Genomic DNA, 19,750 nt, shown 5'->3' with positions numbered 1-19,750 from the left:
ATCAGTGAGAGTCTTACCACTGAGTTCAATGGAAAGAAAGAGAAACCCGTGCTGAGCGCTTTAGAAAACCCTACCCTAGATGCCTGTTATCTTTGCTGTGTTTGGTATACAGTTATGTGATATACTGGCAAAATGCTTGCTTATAAAGACGCCAGAGATTATTCAGGATTATTCTGCCCCACCCATGCTTACACTGCAAATCCAACATTACAACTACCTTCCCTCTGGGCAGGAAGAGTAGACAAATTCACTTTAGACACAGTTCCTAAATGAGGAGCTGTGCAAAGCGATTCCAGAGGTTCTGTTTCCCCAGAGTCTGAGTATGCTGCTTCATGGCACCCTCAACCCCTCTGCCTTGTGACAACGTAGAGCCTGACTCAGAACCCATTGAGGTCAATGGAAGAAGACTGCCATTGATTTCTGTGGGCTTTGGATCAGGCCTGTAAAACAGGGCCATTATAAAGGTCTTTGAAAAGCCTTTTTGAGAAACTTTAACTCCAGTTTAGTGCAATAAAATTACATGTCATTACTTTGAGTGATTTCTATTTGTAACTAATCTACAGGGAAGCAAAGACCAACTGAAAGAGGTGTGGGAGGAGTCGGATGGGCTGGATCCTAATGACTTCAATCCTAAAACATTTTTCAAGTTACATGGTAAGAGATTAGATTTAGTTTAAAAGGTACAAGTCAAATTATTCTTGCATTATTTATTTATTTTGGAAGGTGTTATCTTCTGTTGGTCACACAAGCTATTTGGATGAGTCCAGGAGGACAGAAAGGAGTAAATCAGCAGTTTTGTCAAGTTCAAACTGTTCATGCAAGAGCACTTAACACCACATTGGGTATATGCATTATTGTATTGCTACACTCAAGTGGAGCAATGTAAAAACTGAAAGTTATATTTTCAGAGAAAGCTCATGTATCTCCAAGAGGAGTGCAATAATTGTATGTGGCAGTAGGTTTAAAAGACCTAGCTGGTTCTTTAGTTGCCAGGTAATTTTTTTAAGGGGAATGTCCTTAGTTGTCATTTTGCTCACAAACTATGCCATCAGGATGAGCCACAGAAGGACTGTATGAATGAACTTGCAGTTTCACCATCTCACTGTAGCTCAGTATATGGAGTGTCAGCCATTCTACTGCAGGGGTGGGTAAACTTTTTGGCGCGAGGGCCACATCTGGGTACGGATATTGTATTGCGGGCCATGAATGCTCATGAAATTGGGGATTGGGGTGCGGGGGGTAAGGACTCTGGCTGGGGGTGCGGGCTCTGGGGTGGGCCTGGGGATGAGGGGTTGGAGGTGCAGGAGGGTGCTCCCGGCTGGGACTGAGGGGTTCGGAGGGTGGGAGGGGGATCAGGGCTGGGGCAGGGGGTTGGGGTGCAGAAAGGGGTCAGGGGTGCAAGCTCCGGATGGCTCTTACCTCAAGGAGCTCCCGGAAGCAGAGGCATGTCCTGCCTCTGGCTCCCAGGGGGAGACGCAGCCAGGTGGCTCTGCTCCCTGCCCCATCTGCAGGCGCTGCCCCTGCAGCTCCCATTGACCCTGGTTCCCAGCCAATAGGAGCTGTGAGGGTGGCGTTTGTGGCAGGGGCAGTGTGTGGAGTCCCTTGGCTGCCTCTGCGTGTAGGAGCCAGAGGGGGGACATGCGGCTGTTTCTGGGAGCCATGCAGAGCCATGGCATGTGTGGAGCGGGGCAAGCCCCCAACCCCACTCCCTGGCTGGAGCACCAGAGCGGCGCAAGCCCCAGACCCCACGCCCCAGCAGGAGCTTGAGGGTTGGATTAAAACATCTGAAGGGCTGGATGCAGCCCCCAGGCCATAGTTTGCCCATCCCTGTTCTACTGCCTCTGGAAAAACGGAAAGAATTGGGCTCCTTCAGAGACCTCTAAAAAATAAATAAAGCTGCCTTTACTATTTCTCATTTCTGCAGCCAGAACTTGAAACAATAGCAGAGAGGTGTAAACTTTGCCCATTTATCTTAAAAGCATGTTCACGTCCTTAAATCTCATTACTTAACAATTTCACTGCTGAGCTGTATGCAAAGGCACTTAGGCCTCATCTGCACAGTGGGATAATGTGCTCTATGACGGGTGATTTCTAAAGCGCATTAATTGGTCTGTGTAGACCCTGCTGGTGTATGCTAAAGGTTCTTTGTTATGCTTTAATGTTGTAGTGTTTCAAATCTTTCAGTGAGTGTACAACATTTTAGTGTGCTTTGGAAATAACACTTTTTTGTAAAGCACGTTACCCCACTGTGTAGGCAGGCCCTTACTTGGTGCAGCTGGATGTGCCTGGTATTGTGCTGGTGGTTTGATGAAGGGCTGAACAACAAGTGGAGGAAACTAGGTATGGTTTTGGTTTTGACTCACCCAAAGGGAAAAAATGCATAAGCTGAAACGAATGCCAGCTCCAACTGAAGCAAATAATTTTTGAACTGTCTATTTGACCTTGTTTAATCTTGGTTTATGAGTATATTAAAGTCCTGTGCAATTTAGCCACTCTACTTCACATTCAAAAAAATATTAGATTTTATTACTTTTCTCCTAGGAATCTAAGTAGAGCCATATAGCTTCTTCTTTTGTGTCTGTTTCACCAGAACAGAAATAGCCAGCTCTTGCCATTGAAAATTAACATATAAGTTCTCTGATGCAGCTAACTTATAATATATAAACACTTATTTGAATTAGATGGGACAGTCTCTCAACCATTAAAGTATCACATAATATTCAGATTAAGAATGGATGGTCACGTAGCATGAGTTACTGATCCACAGTTACCAGCATGTCTTGCCAAACTCATGCTAAACTGGAGTACGAGTGGAGTATTTATATAGCAGTCAGCACAATTCTGAAATTTGCTTGGAGAAACTTCCATACGTTTAGCCAAACTTTTCCACAGGTTCCTGTTGGTCCGGGATATATTTACAAATCTTGGCCAAATATAGCTACCTTTTCTCATGTTGAGCAATATCTTACTGTGTGAGTGGCCTGGGTATTCTTATTTTAGGTTTTAACCAATAAAAAACACACACACCTCCTGCCCCAAAAATGAAATTAGTGTTTATTCGATAGACACGGGAAAAACACCAGAAATGGTTACTTGTAGCTAAGGGTTTGTCTACATAGAGCAGTAATGCAGACTATAGGAATCTGTATAGATCCTGACAGTGCACACCAAAGGTTCCCGAGTGCACTTTAGCATAGTGCTGTTTGAAACAGTACTACATTAAAGCACACTAGGGAACATTACAAAGAGATTACAGTATATAGAAGAAAGCCCTGGGGAAAAAACCCCATTTTTGGACTTCTACATAAAACTCAAAAATTGCTAAAAATAAGCCCCCCAAAATGAAAATAATAAATCCCCCCCAAAAGACAGAGGGCCTAAGGTAGCCCCATTATGACCTGTTTGGTTAGCAGTTTCTTTTAGCTTTAGATGTCTTTTTAGCTTTTCTTATTTGAGAGTTAGAGGAATCCTTGCAGCCTTATCTAATTATAAGTAAATATCCAAGTCGCCAGAAATCCAGTGCAGACCAACCACAGCCTGGTTTACTGTTAAGTGGAGTAATCTTCATGTCATACTCTGTACTCAGCATCTTATTAGGTACAGAGGTTAATCCACTCTAGACTCTCTGCTGACATCTGCTTATCTGACCCATTGTGAAGTACTGTATTTATTATTTTCTGTATTTACTGAATTTATATTTTCAACTTATACTTTTCTAGATGTCAATAATGATGGCTTCTTGGATGAGCAAGAATTAGAGGCCCTGTTTACTAAAGAGGTAAAAAAAAACCCCAACCACTTCAGAGCATTCAATACGTTGCTGCTTCCCCTCTCTTTCTAAAGGGACAGTTATTTATTTTATTTTGATTTAGACTATGAACAAGAACATTCATCCCCAAGTCTGAGTGACCTTGACACTCTAAAATTATTCAACACACCAGTGAGGGAGAGAAACAGTAGTTTAGTGATTAAGGCAGAGAGCTGGGATTCAGGCATCATGGGTTCAATGTCTTGGTCTGCCACGGACTCACTTGTGTGACCTGGGATAAAGTCACTTAGGCCCAGGTCCTCAAAGGTATTTAGGTACCAAATGTCCATTGAAATCAGTTAGTCCCTCGTCTATGAAAATGGGGGTATTGGTATTTGTCTACCTCACAGGGTGTTGTGAGGATACATACATTGGTGATAGACACGACTGTGATGAGAGCCATCTTGCTGAGCACAGGTAGAATAAATATACTCTTGGTTTTCCAGCATGTTTTGTCTCAGCATCACACACACACACACACACACACACACACACACACACACACACACACACACACACACACACACACCCCCCCCCCCCCCCCCCCGCTACTACCCAGTCTCACAAATCTTCCCACTCCTCATGAGCCAGTGAGAAGATATGGACCTGACAACATACCCTCAGGGTTAACAAATGCAGGCTATTATGGATCAAAGCAGAGAGTGAATCCTAAAGTGCACAGCCCTTACAGAGAACACCTTGCCAGTAGCCACCTCTTCTATACCAGTGGGGCAAGAGGCAGTCTTTTAGATGGGTGTTTGCCAAATACTTATGGTTTTGTAAGTTAAAACCAAAACCTGAAAAATCGACTCCGAAACTATAGGTAGCCAGTGCAGATCAAGGAGTACAGAACAATATTTACAAAAAGAGACGCCACTTAACAAATGGACACTGGTTCAGCACCAGATTTACACCCAGGTCCTGCAATTGACCTCATATGGTCACACCTCTGTGCCCACATGGGATTCCATCGAAGTCAGTTGGGCTCCTCGCCTGCACTAAGGCAATCACAGGATCATTTCATGAAATCAGATTTCCATGTGAATTTAAAATATAATCCTGTGTGGAGGACATTACGGTAGTCCACTTGAATTAACAAACAGGCTTCATACCATTGAAAAGCTCACTTTCTGCTTAAAATTATGCTAAAATAAATTATTTCTTTACCTAGAACAATCATTTCCCTTCAGATTTACTGTTCAGTCAGAAGTGCCTCAGCTAAATGTAATGCAAAAGCATATCAGTATCAGGGCTGGTTCAAATTGGTGAAGTTTTGTTTTTAAGCAACATTTTACATCATTGTCTCAAATGTGCTCTATTCTGAATAAGCAGTCCTTTCTTCCAGCTAACTTTTACTACATTTATTTTCAGCTGGAGAAAGTATATGACCCCAAAAATGAAGAGGATGATATGGTGGAAATGGAAGAAGAAAGGCTAAGAATGAGAGAGCATGTTATGAATGAGGTGTGGTCTGAAGGTTAACAGAGTTGGCTAAATCCTGCTCTGTTGTACCTGTGCAATCCTACTGAAGTCAGCGAGGTTGCCCAGGTACAGCAGAGGGAAATTTTGCCCCTTTTACTATATACAATTAATTCAAAGCATACAATGCTGCAATATCTTGTCCTCATTCAGAAAAGATGCTGGCTGGATAAAATTGCTTGGTAAAGTCTATGTTCCCACTTACTGAGTTCCTGAATAATCATGCTGTGGAGTAGGCATGGAGATCTCTACAGATGTCCCAGGATCCACAGATATTACCTGTGAATCCTGGGGCATAGAGTAGCCCAGGGCTGGCCTCTGTGTTGTTCCCTTAGCCTGCCTTGTACATCTGTCAGAACAGCTCCAGGTTGAGCAATTTTGTCAGTGCCTTGCAGATATTTCCCAGGGGTGTTGGGAAGGAACGATATTCTATAGAGCTGGTGTCCTCCAGCAACAGCACTTCTACACCCAGCTATACCCCCTAAAGCTTGAGGAGTGCATTGAGGTTGTGCTTCTATTAGTCAGAGGGAGGCCCTGAAGGAGGGATTCTGGGACAGTTTAGCTGGTTTCCTGCTACTTTAATTCCCTCCTTCTAAAATGGAAGGTTAGGATGGATCACAATTATTGGCAGCAAGTTTTCAGTCAGCTTTTAGTGTGAGCGTCTTTTGGAGTTGAAAGGCCAAGAGAACTAAATCCTGGATATTGAGGTTATAGATGTATTAGAAATCCTGGCTTGCAGTTGGGACAGCTCAGAAACATAAGACTGTGTTCAATCGAATCCTGCATTAATGTCTTAGTGAGACATTCCAGTGAGAGAGACCGTAGTAAAGCAAGCATTTGGAAAGGAAAGCAGAATCAAAACCAATTGACAGTTGGCATGTTTTTAGCCAGCCTGAGGATTGGCCTCCCTGGTAGACACTACTTGTTCCTGCTAAATTAGCACCACTAAAATAAATTGTGAAATCTTTTCTCAGGAAAATTGTACATGCTTGTGTCAGTTCTCTTGGTAATTAATTTATAATTCAGTACTAGGATTGTGGAGAATATTCCCAAGGAAGTTTAGAAATCTTTGAAGTGTAAGATCTTTTCCCGCCCACCCCCAGAAGAATACATGAAAAAAGTTTGTTTTGCACTTGAAAATGAAAGTAGATCTGGTTTAACATGAAAAAACAATCACATGATTAAGTTGCTTTATAAATGTAGGTACAACCCCCTCAAAGTCTCTTGTATTGGTAAAAGATGTGTTACATTTTGTTTTTGCTTTAACTAGATTGACATCAACAAGGACCGGTTAGTAACTTTACACGAATTCCTGAAATCTACAGAGAAAAAAGAATTTTTGGAGCCAGATAGCTGGGAGGTAATAATAGCATGTTCCAGGAGGAACAGATTGTACTGTTACCATCAGTCTAATCATGAAACTAAGTGGCATGTTTGTTTCTGACTTTTCATTTTTCCTCATCCTTGGTATGTGCCTACGTACCATGGTTAGAGGCGTTAGCTAAATAAAATGTAATCTAGGTGTTTAAGAACATACATTGAATACATCTTGTGGCATCATATGGATTATCTGAAAGCCTGTTGCTTGCGCAGGCCTTTGAAACAGAAAAAACATTTTGGCTATGGATTTTATTGAATGGAGGACAGAGAGTTCAATTAAAAGCAGGAGAAGTAATTTTTTCCACCTCATCCCAAATTTTGAGCAGGATTCAAACCATCTCCTCATAAGTAATAGTGATGAATTCCTTCACAGTACCATATATTTTTGGAAGTATCAAACCAAAATTTTCTGTATTGGTGAATTTTAGAATCCAGCTAGTAGCCATAGCATTGTGAAGATTACTAATTTCCTTTTGCAAGTTGTATTTTTATTATTCCTGTGGGAAGGTTCTTAGTTCTCTACATTTTCTTGCAGACATTGGATCAACAGCAGGTCTTCACCGAAGAGGAGCTGAAGGAATTTGAAACGCATATTTTGCAGCAGGAAGATGAACTCCAGAAGAAGGCAGAAAATCTTCAACGACAGAAGGAAGAGCTACAGAGACAGCATGACCAGCTTCAGGCTCAGAAACAGGAACTTCAGCAGGTACTGTCATTGTAATAGGAGGATTCCTCCCGTTTGCTGAGCCTTTCGCTGAATTTTAGAAAGGCAAAGTGGTGCTACTTCTGGAGTCATTGTCCCTTTAGGTAGTGTATGAGCCATGAGGGGTGCAGGTGAATGTTAAACTCATTTTTCCTGCAGCAGGATACAACCTATAACTCCATATTACAGCTAACAGTGAAGCTGAACTCTGTATGTTTCCACTGGTGAAGATCATATGTAATGAGTGCACACACTGTCAAGAGCATTGAATTATGCAAGGTGAAAGGAAGCTGATGCTGCTGAGTTCTCAGACCCCTCTTGTTTTATTTTCCCCATCCTACCCCTCAGGTTATGGAACAGAGGAAGCTACAGCAAGGAAGTTCTCTATCAGGACCAGCTGGGGAACTGAAATTCCAGCCACGTATGTAAATTATATTATATTACATTATGGACATAAACTTTTAAATCTAAGATCCCATTTCAGAAGTGGTTTAAAAGCTCCTTTCTCTCTGGTGAAATTGTAAGTATAACTTGTCTGCAGTGATTCATTTTAGGGAAAATTGCTGAGCTTTCTTTACCCCAAGAGGAAAGTATTGAAGTTTTCTGAAGTAATCTTGAGGTCGAAGTACATCATTAAAATATCACTAAACCAAATAAATATGAGATTTTCATTTTTCCTCATCCTTATCATTCCTTATTAATAACCTCCCTGGAAAAGCCAGAGTTCACTTTTGCAGAGTTTCTGAGGCATGACATAGTCAGAGACAGGATTTTCCTCATTTCAGAGTGAAAACATTCAGAGTGAGAACTAGAAGGGACCTTGAGAGGTCATCTAGTGCAGTCCCCTGCACTCATGGCAGGACTAAATATTATCTAGACCATTCCTGACAGGTGTTTAGAGGTTTTTTAAGAGCAGGTTAGACAATGATGGAGATTCCACAACCTTCCTAGACAATTTATTCCAGTGCTTAACCACTCTGACAGTTAGGAATATTTTCCTAATGTCCAACCTAAACCTCCCTTCCTGCAATTTAAGCCCATTGTTTCTTGTCTTATCCTCAGAGGTTAAGAAGAACAATTTTTCCCCCTCCTCCTTCTAACAACCTTTTATGTACTTGAAAACTGTCCCCTCTCACTCTTCTTTTCCAGACAAAAGAACCCATTTTTTTTTCTTCAATCTTTCCTCATAGGTCATGTTTTCTAGACCTTTAAAGCATTTTTGTTGTTCTTCTCTGGACTTTCTCCAGTTTGTCCACATCTTTCCTGAAATGTGGCACCCAGAACTGGACACAATACTCCAATTGAGGCCTAATCAGCGCGGAGTAGAGCGGAAGTATTACGTCTCGTATTTTGCTTACAACACCCCTGCTAATACATCCAAGATGATCATCACTTTTTTTGCAACAGGGTTACACTGTTAATTTATATTTAGCTTATGATCCCCAGATCCCTTTCCACAGTACTCCTTCCTAGGCAGTCATTTCCCATTTTATGTGTGCAACTGATTTGTTCCTTCCTAAATGGAGTACTTTGCATTTCTCCTTATTGAATTTCATTCTATTTACTGCAGACCATTTCGAATTTTCATCTGATTCTTCAAAGCACTTGCAAGCCCTCCCAGCTTGGTATCGTTTGCAAACTTTATAAGTGTACTCTCTATGCCATTATCTAAATTATCGATGAAGATATCAAACAGAACCCAACCCAGAACTGATCCCTGCGGAACCCCACTTGTTATGTCCTTCCAGCATGACTGTTAACCACTGATAACTATTCTCTGGGAATGGCTTTCCGACCAGTTTTGTACCTACCTTTATAGTAGCTCCATCTAGGTTGCATTTCCCTAGTTTGTGTATGAGAAGGTCCTGCAAGATAGTATCAAAAGCTTTACTAAAGTCAAGATATACCATGTCTACCACTTTCCCCCCTATCCACAAGGCTTATTACCCCATCCAAGAGGCTGTCAGGTTGGTTTGACACAATTTGTTCTTGACAAATCCATGCTGACTGTTACTTATCAGCTTATTATCTACTAGATGTTTGTAAATTGTTTGCTTAATTATTTGCTCCATTGTTTTTCCGGCTACAGAAGTTAAACTGACATAGGTGACCTCTTGTCTTCAATCACTGTGTTTCCACACACAATATTCTCTGTATAGTTCTGTTCAGTCACTTATCCTGATTATCCATACAGTTAGGAACATTTGCTCCATAAACCCTTGTGAAATACTGTACGTAGTAGTAGAGGAGCTAGAAGAGCAGGGACAAAAATGAAAAGTAGGGTTGAGGTAGAGAAAAGGTGGTGTTTCTGAACATCTGGGAAAATCCAGAATAACTCCACTGACTTCACTGGAGTTAATTTAACTGATCAAAATATGGGCTAAACAGGTTACATAATCTCACGAACTTGTAGAAAGTGTATAACCCCACCTCCGCACTTTTGTGAAAGTGAAGGGTCCAGTTAAAGATGCCGCTGGCAATTAGACAAGTGATACCCCTAGGTCTTACTGATGCTGTCACCATTACTAGGATAAGTACAAACTGTTCATACCAAGTTTCTCACATTTTTGACATAACAGATTTCCTTCAAAAATCAATTACAATTATTTTAAATGCTTCCTGGAGTGTGTGTGTCCCCAGAGTTTGTTCATCAAGTAAATGTGGTGAAAACCAAAGTAGCCAGTGCATTTTATCTGCCATATCCTTGGCTCCCAACAAGAGGAAACGAGAGAGGAAAAGAGAAGAACTGATTACAGCCCTAAAGTTTCCAACCAACTATGATAAGTGACCATTATTCAAGGGAAGGTGAGGAGATAATGAGTTCAGATTGCGAACACGCTAGGGAGTAAAGTTCAATCAGGAGTTTACATTTTCAAAAAAAAGACTACACATGTCTGTTTATGAATCGAAGGTTCACTTTACCCTTGTTAACGTGACACATTTCAGAAAGGGCAAATTAATGTAATCTCCAAAAAATCAAGATAACAAACATCATAATAGAATGTTTCAGAGGGAAACAAATGTGTGTGGAAATAGCTAGCAATCCAAGAGGAAATTCTACATGTCATAATGTGTTTATAATGTAATTTGGATACTCTCATCCTTGCGATTGTGTGTATGCTGTTGCTCCGACACATGAATAATTGATTCAATTTGTATAAACTAGGCCATGGAGACTTTTGCTATCAAATCAGACATTTGAAAGAGATAGTAAGGGTGTCAGGATCCTGACAATGGTGGTCAGACAAGAGTCAGAGTTGCAGAAGAGTTCACAGTCAAGTTCCAGGCCAGGGTCGATACCAAGGATCAGAGTCAGAATCAGGTTTCAGGGTCTGGGTTAGGAGGCGAAGTCTAAATCAAGCCAAGGTCACAGAACAGGGTGCAGGAATGGTTGTGGCAACTATAGGAGATCCACACTGTTGCCTGGATACTTCTTGGAATGCCCCTTATTTATATAGGGTTGGGAGCCATAAGATAGCACTTCCCATGGTCTGTGTCCACAATAGGTCATGGGTAGTGGAGCACAAGCTGATTATAGCTGCCGCTGGGTGGCAGCATAGCGCCATCTGCTGCCTGGCAGCTTGCTAGGCCTTGGTTTAAGACCCATTAGACTTTTACCAAGAGGCCAAAAAATCACCTTGCACACAGTTTTCCTTTTTTGGTGTGAGGATAAGGAATCATTCTCTTAGGCCGAGCCGCTCAGGCCACTGCTGGTCTGGGGTCCTGGCCACCAGCCCCGCTCAGCCCGCTGCCAATCTGGAGTTCTGGCTGTCGGCCCCTGGCTAGCCATGGTCCCAGCCGCAGGCCCCGCTCAGCCTGCTGCCAGCCTAGGTGAACAGAACCCAAGGTCAGCAGTGGGCTGAGCGGGCCGGCGGTGTAAGATCAGCATTTTAATTTAATTTTAAATTAAGCTTCTTAAACATTTTGAAAACCTTGTTTACATACGACAATAGTTTAGTTATATAACATATAGACTTACAGAGAGAGACCTTCTAAAAAACGTTAAAATGTATTACTGGCACGCGAAACCTTAAATTAAAGTGAATAAATGAAGACTCGGCACACCACTTCCGAAAGGTTGCCGACCCCTGGTGTAGATGTTCGGACTTGGGCTGGGGCCCAAGCGCTGGGACCCTGCAAGCCCAAGCCTGAACATCTACACAGCAATTTTTAGCTGCACAGCACGAGCCCTATAAGCCCCAGTCAGTTGACCCGCAATAGCTGCAGCCATGCCGGTGCTGCAGGTCTTTTATCCCTGTGTAGATGCACCCTTAGTATTCTTCCTTGTGAAAATGGAGTACTACAGCAGGGAGTCACTTTCAACACACACACACACACAAGTCCCTATTGTTGGTGTATTTTGTCTCTCTCTGTGCAAATGCACAGATTTGTTTACAAGCCGAATGAACATGACATTTTGGCTATTATTTGTCTTTTAAACTCACATGCTGTAGCAATTTGTTTAATTAAAAAAAAAAAAATCTTAGGGGAATAGTCAGCTTTATGGCCACAAAGGAAAAACATGTCTTGTAGGGGAATTCTGATACTGCTAAAATCACTGACTATACCCCATCTTCATATCTCTGTTTAAAACCCTCGTTTTTGCCCTACTCTGAGACAGAAACTGAAATGTGGTCCCTTTAATCCTGCATTGGTAGGGACATGAGCTGAATGACCTAACAAATCTTTTTTTCATCTGTAACTGCAGATTCTTATGATTCTTTCCCTTTCTGCAATCTTGCATGCTTGCTTTCTCTCCTCACCGTTAATAGTCTGAAGGAATGTTTATTTAGATTGTCATTGCTTTTAATTACAGCCTCTTTCTTTGAATATAGTCCATCCCTGTTACACGCCATTGTCATGACATGTAAGCATTGCTCTACCCAGTTTTGCATGGCCTTTTTCTCATCTCTGCCTATAAAGACTTTCATACAAGTATCTCAGATGATATTATAAATACAAAAATGTATTGAATTGGAAATAAAGATGTAACAGATGTTTACTGTTTTAATTTAAAAACCATAAAAATGTAAGGCTAGAAGGGACCTCAGAAGGGACCATCTAGTCCATCCCCCTGCATGGATGCAGGACCATGTATACCTAAACCATCGGTGAGAGGTGTTTGTCTAACCTGTTCTTAAAAACCTCCAAAGACAGGGATTCCACAACCTCCCTTGGAAACCTATTTCAGTGCTTAACAATCCTTATAGTTAAGAATATATTTCAAATGTGGAACCTAAATATCCCTTGCTGCAGATTAAGCCGACTACTTCTTGTCCTACCTTCAGTGGACATGGAGAACAATTGATCATCATCCTCTTGATAACAGTCCTAGCATATTTCAAGACTGTTGCCCTCTCAGTCTTGTATTGTCCAGACTAAACATGCCCAACTTTTTAAAAATCTTTCCTCACATGTCAGGTTTTCTAAATCTTTTATCATTTTATTGTTTTGCTCTTCTCTGGACTCCCAGTTGCCCACATCTTTCTAAGTGTGGCACCCAGAACTAGACACAGTACTCTAGCAGAGCCTTATCAGTGCTGAGTAGAACGAGACAATTACCTCCATGTTGATATAACACTCCTGTTAATACATCTCAGAATTATATCCCTTTTTTTCCACAACTACATCACATTGTTGGCTGATATGTAATTTATGATCCACTACAACCCCCAGATCCTTTTCAGCAGTAGTACCACAGAGCCAGTTATTCCCCATTTTGGAGGGGTGCATTTGATTTTGCCTTACTAAGTGAAGTATTTTACACTTGCCTTTATTGAATTTCATCTTGTTGTCAGACAGTCCTCCAATTCGTCAAGGTCCTTTTGAAGTCTAATCCTATCCTCTAAAGTACTTGCAGCCCCTCCCAGCTTGGTGTCATCCGCATGTTTTATAAGCAAACTCCCCACTCCATTATCCAAATAATTAAATAAAAATATTGAATCGTACCAGACCCAGGACAAACCCCTGTGGGACCCCACTAGATACATCCTCCCAGTTTGACAGTGAACCATTGATAACTACTCTTTGAGTATGGGCTTTCAATCAGTTTTGCACCTATTTTTTTCTAGACCACATTTGCCTAGTTTGCTTATGAGAACAGCATGTGGGGCTGTGCCAAAAGCCTTACTAAAATCAAGACCTATCACATTGACAGCTTCCCCACCATCCACTGGGCCAGTCACCCTGTCAAGGAAAAATTTAGGTTGGTTCAGCATGATTTGTTCTTGACAAATCCATGTTGGATATTCTGTATAACCCTGTTATCCTCTGGGTGCTTACAAATTTACTGTTAAATAATTTGTTCCAATATCATTCTATGAATTGAAGTTAGGCTGCCTGGTCTGTAATTCCCTAGGTCCTCTTTTGTTCCCTTTCATAAAGATAGATTTTAGTCTGAGCTTCATCAATCCTCCATCAGTTCTCCAAGATAATCACTATCCGTTCTAAGGTTGCTTCATCTAGGTCCTTCATCAGGCCCTGCTAACTTAAATACTTATACAAAGAGTCTTTAACCTGTTCTCTTCCTATTGTGGATTGTGTTCTATTTCATGCAACTGCTATGAAATGTCAAGGCATGTGACAGAAAACATTTTTATGGAGACATTAACATTTTAATGTTGGATGCCTACATCAGAAATGACATTTTAAACAAAAATCTGATTTCCATCAAGTGAAGAAGGAGTTGGGTGCATTTGTGACCTCCGCCTTGTCCAGTTATTCACTATGCATGGTTTTGCAAGATACGTAACAATATGCACTTTGTAGCTATGATCAGAATTGGTGCCCTTTGTTGGTAACTAGAAGTAGGCATTGCCTTGAGCTGCTAAGCGCTGGTACAGAAGATTTAACCTAGATTAAATTAAGGTAAAACACCATTTTGGAGATTCTGGACCCTGTGTTTAGTAAATTCAGATTTTCCTAATATAATCTCTCCGCTCTATAGTAAACTTCTATATTGTTTTAAATTAAAAAAAAACCCTCTCTCTTTATTGGGCTGAGTTTGCTCTAGGAGCTCCCCTTACCCTTCACTCTTTAAAAGCTTCTGCTTCTAATTTACGTACGTGCGCGCGTGTATGTGTGTGCGTGCACACGTGTGTACCTACCCAGTTCCTGAACCCATCAATCCCACTGTTGGGCCAGCAGGGGAAAAGAGGAAAGACCAAAAAAAACCCCCCCACTACTGAGAATGAAGCAACTGCTAAACTGGCCTATAATCTAACAGTTAATACTGTTATGGAACCTGATGGTCACGTTAGCAAAATCTGGACCATTTTATTTACAATAAGCACATTGTAGCTACACCTACATTGGAACCTTGTCATTTTCTTTCAGGGACTTCTCTAGTTTGGGATCAGTTTGCTTAAGAGATTGACACTGTTTCTTATTTTGTTTTACAGCTGGGGAACACCAAATCGGAAATGCACAAAACCATCTTGCAGGTGATCAGCCTTTACCGCCAGGGCACATACCAGTTCAAGAAACAGCCGCTGGAAGTGACCATGTTCAAATTCACCCTTAACCACTTGTGCCTCAACTTTATACCATCTTTATTATTTTGGGGGTTGGGGTTGGGGACTTAAACAGAAACAGAGTGAAATATGAACTGCCCACGAGCAAGTGAAGAAAGTGAAGTCATTGGGAATGTTACGGCTTTACAATTCAAACCCAACTGATGTTTAAATTAGATTAATTTAATCTTCTATGCATCAGTGAGAAAGATAACAGGCAGATCAATTGCAGGTTAAAAGGGAGCGGGAGGTTGGAAGAAATAACAAAAAAGTAGCATCTCTCCACTTTCTGTAAACAAATCTCCAAAAGCTCAGTCCCTGGAGCACAGAAGTCCTTATGACCAATAGTTAGTCATTAATCAGGAATTCACTTTCTAGAGAAGCGGATAACAGGACTAGAGATCCAGCTAATCCTGTTTCATATAGAAACACTTTCCAGAAGCAATAAACTGCAGAATTTGGGGAAACTAGGCCCAGGAATGGAGGTCTTCAGTTTCCAGTACTGCCAACGCTTTTCTCCTTTGAGACCAAATAAAAACAAACCTGCTCTGATTAATTTCAAGAAATCAGCACTTTTAAAAATGTAACTGCAGGAAAGAATTTTAGAACAGTGAATACTTTTCATGTTTACAGATAGCTATGACCTTCGCTGTAAGCCTTCAAAATGGAATACTGTACTTATGGTGTGTTGATTTGAACCATCCTCATTGTTAAGATGAATCCAGTGTAGCAGCTGAGTGCTGATCTTGCAGAGTGGCTGTTAAGACTATATTCTTGTCCCTCTTTCTTTCATTATCTTCTAGCTGCTCTCAACATTTTGCATGCTATTAAAACAAGGGTTTTCTTTGGTTGATGAAAAAATATTGTGAGAAATAGAAAAAGGACTGTCTTTTTCTGTGCATATTATCCTACCTCCTGTGGTAAAACCATCCTCTCAAAATCCCCAGTATGTTTCAAACAGCTTTTTTCAGACAAGACATTCTGACTGCTAGAGTCTCTCTGGTTTCCCATTGTTAGTGCTCATTCGTTTTACAACAATCAATATAATTTTATGAAATTCCCTGAAACAGGCACATGTCATGACTGTATAGTTTTGGTATTGGTACCAAGCTGGTTTCTTCAAGCTAACCCAAGCTTTTACAAGAAATTATTTGATTTACCTGTGAATGTTGCCAAGATGTAGAAAAAGATCCATTTCGTATTTCAGACCTAAAGGAAGTATCTTGAAGTCCAAACCCAATTCCTTTAACATTAATGTTTTCCCTTTGCAGAAAACTGGTTCTGACTTTATATATAAACATATTCCTTCCTCCAGTCAGGATCATTCAGATCCCTTCCCATTCTATAGCTGCCTGCCAACAATGTCAGTATGTGGAATGGGTCAGCTTTTAAATAAATAAAAGTAAGCCTCTGTTCTGGAGAGATGTATGCTAGCATGTGTCATGGTAACTAGAGAAAGATGGGTATTTGCAAAGCAGTTCAAGCAGTATTTTTTTTCCACAGAAGAACTTCAAGACATTTGTTTTGTAGCATCTTAGACATTAGAGAATAGCTAATGCAGACTTCTTCATGCAGGATGGAGCATATTCCCTTTCTCCAATCTAGTTTTAAAGGACTTGTGTTCTGCCTTGGGAAACAATTCCACAAGGTCTAATAGAGCTTGCTTGTCAGGATAATTTTCCTGATGATCAGTTTTGATTTTTTACTCCATTTCATCTTGTTAATTGTATGTCGGCCACAGTTCCTTTCCTCCTTGGCATTGACACTGTTCAAGCAGTGGTAGGTTTTTTCCCCCCCCCCGAACCTCTTTCATGGTTTGCTCAAGATGTGTAACATTTTAAACCTTTCTTCAAATTAACAGGTCCTTGGTCTTTCCTTGTTACTTTTACATCAGTTTGATTTATTTATTTGTCCACAGATCAAATTACTCTTCTGCAGTTCCAATCCCTTGCTAGGAATCCCCCCATAAAGGAGGTTCTGGGCAGTTGTAGCGAGGTCCAGTAGAGTCATACTAGCATGGCAGGACACAAGGAGGCAGTACTGGGACCCTAGATGTAGCACAGGGCCTTCTCCAATGAATGGCCCTGGTGTTAGGTTTGTAAGCTGATTCTTGGGAGATGGGAGTTCAGCCACACTGCTCAAGAGGAGTCCATGAGGAGAAACTTGGGGAGATCTGCTCCCTCCTCCACATGGGTTTTACTGCGAGAAGGCTGGTCCAGCCATAAATTTGCATAGCACCCAGAATGAAGGAATTGTAATCCTTGTCTGAGGTCCCTAGGCACTACTGCAATACAAATAATAGCTTCTCTCTGTGTTAAGTCTCTGACATCAAAGTTTTCTCAGTAATTTATCCTTCCACCCGTATCCGATGAAGTGAGCTGTAGCTCACGAAAGCTTATGCTCAAATAAATGTTAGTCTCTAAGGTGCCACAAGTCCTCCTTTTCTTTTTGCCATCAAAGTTGTTTTCAATCCCCAATAATTCAGTATTATATATAATGCAGTACAGATCTTTTAAATGCAAAATAAAACTGGATTTGCCACAAATCACACCTGCACCCCATGACACACATGCTCCAAACTTAGTAACTGCTTTAGTCAAACATTTGATTCCTCCCCCCCCCGCCCCACCCCGTTTAAGGGTAGAATGGCCCAACTCTACACCACTGATCACAGCTTATTCTAAGCACAACATCTATTTAGTTTTGTTCTGATTGATTATAATAATCTGTCTTATTTTTGTGCTTTATGGGAAGAGGGGCATTACGTAGGTTTATAGTCATTTATTATTTATTCCAAACCCTCAAACACTGAGGTATTAATAAAGTATTGTGGTATCTAGGTGCTGAACATAGGCTCTTCCTTACCTTTGTGACTGCCACAGCTATTGTGACCACCCTGATGCAGGGGAAGCCAAAGTTTTCCTTTGTCACTTCGTTGTGGGTCACCACTTTTCTGTATGCAAAAATCTCTCAACAGTTTTATACTGCAGCTGCATCACTCTATGCCAGCCAATATGGTGAGCTCCCAGGAAAGAAGTGCACACTGTCAGATCAACTTCTGTGGGTCTGCTCTCATTGTCTGTTTTCTTTTCATACAATATTATCAATTTAACCTCTTTAAATAGATTTTTTTTTTTAAATGAGATATAGCACATTTTTACAAGGAACAGGCAGACTTTGGATTGTTGGATCAAATCCAGCTCTAGTCAAAGGTCACCTACTGATAACTGTCTGGCCTAATTTTTTAGTCTCTAAGGTGCCATAAGGACTCCTCGTTGTTTTTGCTGATACAGACTAACACGGCTACCACCACTCTCAAACCTGTCTGGCCTAAAATGTTCGTGACATTAACCAACTTGCTAGTGGACAATTGTCTATGTTGCACAAAAGCCCACCTTAAATGGTTCCCTTCTTTGCTGTCTGCAAAGAGGTCAAGGAGTGAATGGACATGGAGACTGAACTTACTCTCAAAAGTTTAGTCTTCAGGTCCGGGTTTGACATATTAGCAGGGCACGTGGGAAAGCTTGTCCTGCTGCTGCCCATGTAGCACCTGTTCTAGGAGTCACCAGAGCTCTCAATCTGGCACCTTTCTCCAGTACTAAATTCACTGAAGTCTTTTTTGTAAAAGCAGGATAAAAAAAAAAATGATGCATCGCTATGGGTTCTCTCTCTGTCAGGAACCCTCTGCCTTAAGATGATGTCGTGCAGGGTGCTTGAAATAATGCTTATAAATGCAGCGTTTGTAGCTTTAATTACTTATAGCATGTTACTTTCATTTCTGCTGTTTCCTTTCTCATGCATGGAAAGACTAACCAGTATTGCCCACTTCAGGCATGCATCTCAGCTGAAGATTTCATTACTACGGTACTGATTTCTCAGAAGCCTCTCAAAGTCATAAGTATGAATAAAAATGATGTTTATAGCTAAATGAGGGAACAGAAAGTGATAATGGGCATCTTACTAGATTTTCAAAGCTGTACCAGGGACTGAAGTGTCATGGATACCACTACTTTCAGGCTTACTTGGTTTTATTTTGTCTTAAAGGCCATTAAAAGAAAATTTAATGCAACTTGGTTTTGACACACATTCCGTTACTTTATCACAGTGGTTCCTAAACTTGTTCTGCCGCTTGTGCAGGGAAAGCCCCGGGCGGGCTGCGCTGGATTGTTTACCTGCCGCGTCTGCAGGCTCTTGGGCCGAGGGACGTACTGGCCGCTGCTTCCAGCGGCTCCCATTGGCCTGGAGAAGCGAACCGTGGCCACTGGGAGCCGCGATCGGCCGAACGTGTGGACACAGCAGGTAAACAAACCAGTACGGCCCACCAAGGGCTTTCCCCGCACAAGGGGCGGAACAAGTCTGGGAACCACTGCTCTAAAAGATGTAAACATTGAATTTCACATTTATTTTATTTTATTGTTGGGCATGGGGGGCAGGGAAAGGGGTAGGTTGGTCAATGTTGTAAAAATTCATATCCTCCGGTGCAATATTTGTAGAAAAAAAATGTCCCCCACATCCTTTGTATAGATTAGATTTTAACTGGATTAAATTGAAACAACTCAAAGCAAGACATCTGGTGTTTTCTTTTTACCAAATTGTGCCTATGAAACTGGAGTGGATGACAAAGGGGTGATCACTGGGGCTCTCTCTCCTCCTGGCTTGTAGCAGTGACTTTGCGGCAGTGCTAGGTGCTTTGGGGTCACCTGTCATGCTCCCACATGGGTCTTCTTTGTGGGCTAATCAAGAGGGCCCCAGGCCTGGCCTAAAAGCTTAGTCTCTTCCCCGTGTACAGGAGCCTGAGATACTAGGGGGTAACTGTTTTTTTCTGGGTATTGCATTTGCAAGTATAGTAAGAGGCTGGGGAAAACGTTT

At 41.4% G+C, this 19,750-nt stretch overlaps 1 protein-coding gene across 2 annotated transcripts in view; it reads left to right on the top strand.

The window, feature by feature from the left end:
* NUCB2 (nucleobindin 2) overlaps positions 1-19,436 on the top strand; it is a 48,408-nt gene extending 28,972 nt beyond the window's left edge. Inside the window, exons 7-13 of one of the 2 annotated variants that reach the window (XM_077818331.1) lie at positions 564-654; positions 3,720-3,778; positions 5,180-5,272; positions 6,558-6,647; positions 7,203-7,373; positions 7,719-7,791; positions 14,771-19,436. In XM_077818331.1, the coding sequence (XP_077674457.1) occupies positions 564-654; positions 3,720-3,778; positions 5,180-5,272; positions 6,558-6,647; positions 7,203-7,373; positions 7,719-7,791; positions 14,771-14,892 (699 nt within the window). In that variant the 3' untranslated portion in view covers positions 14,893-19,436. Of the gene's footprint in view, positions 1-563; positions 655-3,719; positions 3,779-5,179; positions 5,273-6,557; positions 6,648-7,202; positions 7,374-7,718; positions 7,800-14,770 lie in introns of those variants that run through there. The other variant, XM_077818332.1, reaches the window with a different exon arrangement.
* The last annotated feature ends 314 nt before the right edge of the window (positions 19,437-19,750 follow it).

The sequence above is a fragment of the Eretmochelys imbricata genome, chromosome 6 (genome assembly GCF_965152235.1).
Source record: "Eretmochelys imbricata isolate rEreImb1 chromosome 6, rEreImb1.hap1, whole genome shotgun sequence".
NCBI lineage: Eukaryota > Metazoa > Chordata > Testudines > Cheloniidae > Eretmochelys > Eretmochelys imbricata.
Note: the sequence above shows the minus strand (reverse complement) of the source record. Positions and strands in the feature narration are given on the sequence as shown.